Raw genomic sequence first — 1,850 nt, 5'->3', positions numbered from 1 at the left:
CCTCCTCCAGCTGGGCCACGCTCTGCTCGCTGCGCTGCAGCTTGTGCTGCGTCCCCGCCAGCTCGTCCCGAAGCCATTGGTTCTCCTGGCAGAGCCGACGCACCTGAGCACGCAGCTTCTGCTTCTCCGACTCTACAGCGCTCAGGTGGCTCGACAGGGCGATGATCACCTGGGGAAAAGGGAAACTCTCATTTGTACTGGCTGAAATTGTAAAGTTATGGCAAAATTATTGCTGGCGTGTTTTGTTGTCCATATGACAAAAAAAAAAGACAACTCTTACCTGTGCTTCTCCCAGGCCTAGCTCGATGGCCTCCAGACTCTTGCGGAGCAGCCCAGATTTCTCCTGGGCGGCGGGTGGCTGGGTGCAGTCCAGCAGCGAGTTGAGGATTTGGGCATGTTCTCCGCGCAGCGTCTCCAGGCCCTGCATGACAGCCTTAGTGTTGAGGACAATCTCATCCTGGCTCAGTCGCTCCAGGCCTTCTTCACGTGGATACACCATGGTGGACATCCCCTGGTTTCATACACACTGTATGGAAAGGAAGAGAAACAGAACACACACACACACATCAGTAGGACGGGAGGTGTTTTTGCTGAGTGTGCATTGTCTTTTTCATGTCCTGTCCTGCTTGACATTCTCACAATTCACACATGAGCTGCACCACAACAATGTGCAACCACATTCTTCATCTGTCAGTCACTGAGGTCAAGTAGAGGTGGATGAGACAAAAAGAGAGAGAGCAGATGAGATAAGTTGGTGAGTTGCTGCAGCAAAAAAAAAACTGCTCTGTAGCTCTCCCTTTCTGTTTTACTCTACAGTTTCAAAGAGGTCAACGGCTAAATAATAGTTTCCCATTTCATAGCGTGCCCCTTAGGTAGTTACCCTCAATGAAAAGTGATGATGTGTGTGAGTGTGTGTGGTATATGTATAGTTAAAACCCATTCAGATTACTACAAGAGGATTCCTTTGAGCTTGAAACTGACCCTGCAAACTGCCAGTGACCAGTAAAGCCAATTAAAATGAGATGCTGTCACTGGACAGAGCTGCTGTTCCTAGGAGAGAGTGACTCAGAGTGATGCGTGAGGCAAACTAAATTCGAAAAAATGTACACCATTACATAGTTTGTCCACCAGAGTGTTTATTTTTTAATTGTAAAGTGTCCTACTCAGTATATATCTTGGCCACAATTCTCAAATAACCAAATGTAAAGGACCCTAATCAAAAATGTTGATGTTTCAAGTTTATGGAAGAGTTTTTGAAAGCTCATGCTAGTGACATCGATTGACCACTAAGTTTCCAGGCAAACCTGAATATAAACCATCATTTCTGATTGACCTTTGCAATAACGTTTTAAAAGCACGTGATGAAAGTTGAGTTTGGAGTGATGACGCGTCCAGAGGCTATTTATTCAAAGCCGTTGGTTTCGTGGTCTTTAAAACAAAAAAAATCATTAGTCATGTCATTGGTCATCCTGAGTAATGAACACTGAGGGGTTCATTGTTCATTTGTTGAGCTTGAACACAAAGATGAATTCAGAATTTAGTCTTAATGTAACATTTAGGAAAACACACCATTCAAGCTGTATCTTGATGCTTGGATAACCCAAATCCAAAACAATATCTAAAAAGTTCCATATCAGTATGTCAACAGACAGCTCACAGTTGAAGACAGATCCAGGCAGAGATCTGGTAAACAGTAAATAGGCACTCCCTTTGCCGAGCATGTGGGTCTAAACATTGACCAGATGTAAATGAGACGTTGCACCAGCAGCAGGAGGACAGAGGAGCCAATTGTGCAACATCGTGACTTTCTCACTTTTCCTGCTTTGATGGTGGCACCTGTTCTCCTCTTC

The 1,850-nt window shown here is 45.0% G+C and overlaps 1 protein-coding gene across 2 annotated transcripts in view; it reads right to left on the bottom strand.

The window, feature by feature from the left end:
• Positions 1 to 1,850, bottom strand: part of klc2 (kinesin light chain 2) — a 14,775-nt gene that overhangs the window by 11,395 nt on the left and 1,530 nt on the right. For both annotated transcript variants that reach the window (XM_032499300.1, XM_032499298.1), the window contains exons 2-3: positions 281 to 526; positions 1 to 169 (exon numbers count right to left, since the gene is read on the bottom strand). The exon at positions 1 to 169 is cut by the window's left edge and continues 165 nt beyond it. In XM_032499300.1, the coding sequence (XP_032355191.1) occupies positions 1 to 169; positions 281 to 508 (397 nt within the window). In that variant the 5' untranslated portion in view covers positions 509 to 526. The remainder of the gene's footprint in view (positions 170 to 280; positions 527 to 1,850) is intronic.

This window comes from Etheostoma spectabile, chromosome 19, assembly GCF_008692095.1.
Source record: "Etheostoma spectabile isolate EspeVRDwgs_2016 chromosome 19, UIUC_Espe_1.0, whole genome shotgun sequence".
Classification (NCBI taxonomy): domain Eukaryota; kingdom Metazoa; phylum Chordata; class Actinopteri; order Perciformes; family Percidae; genus Etheostoma; species Etheostoma spectabile.
The sequence above is the reverse complement of the archived record's forward strand: the minus strand, read 5'-3'. Positions and strand labels throughout refer to the sequence as shown.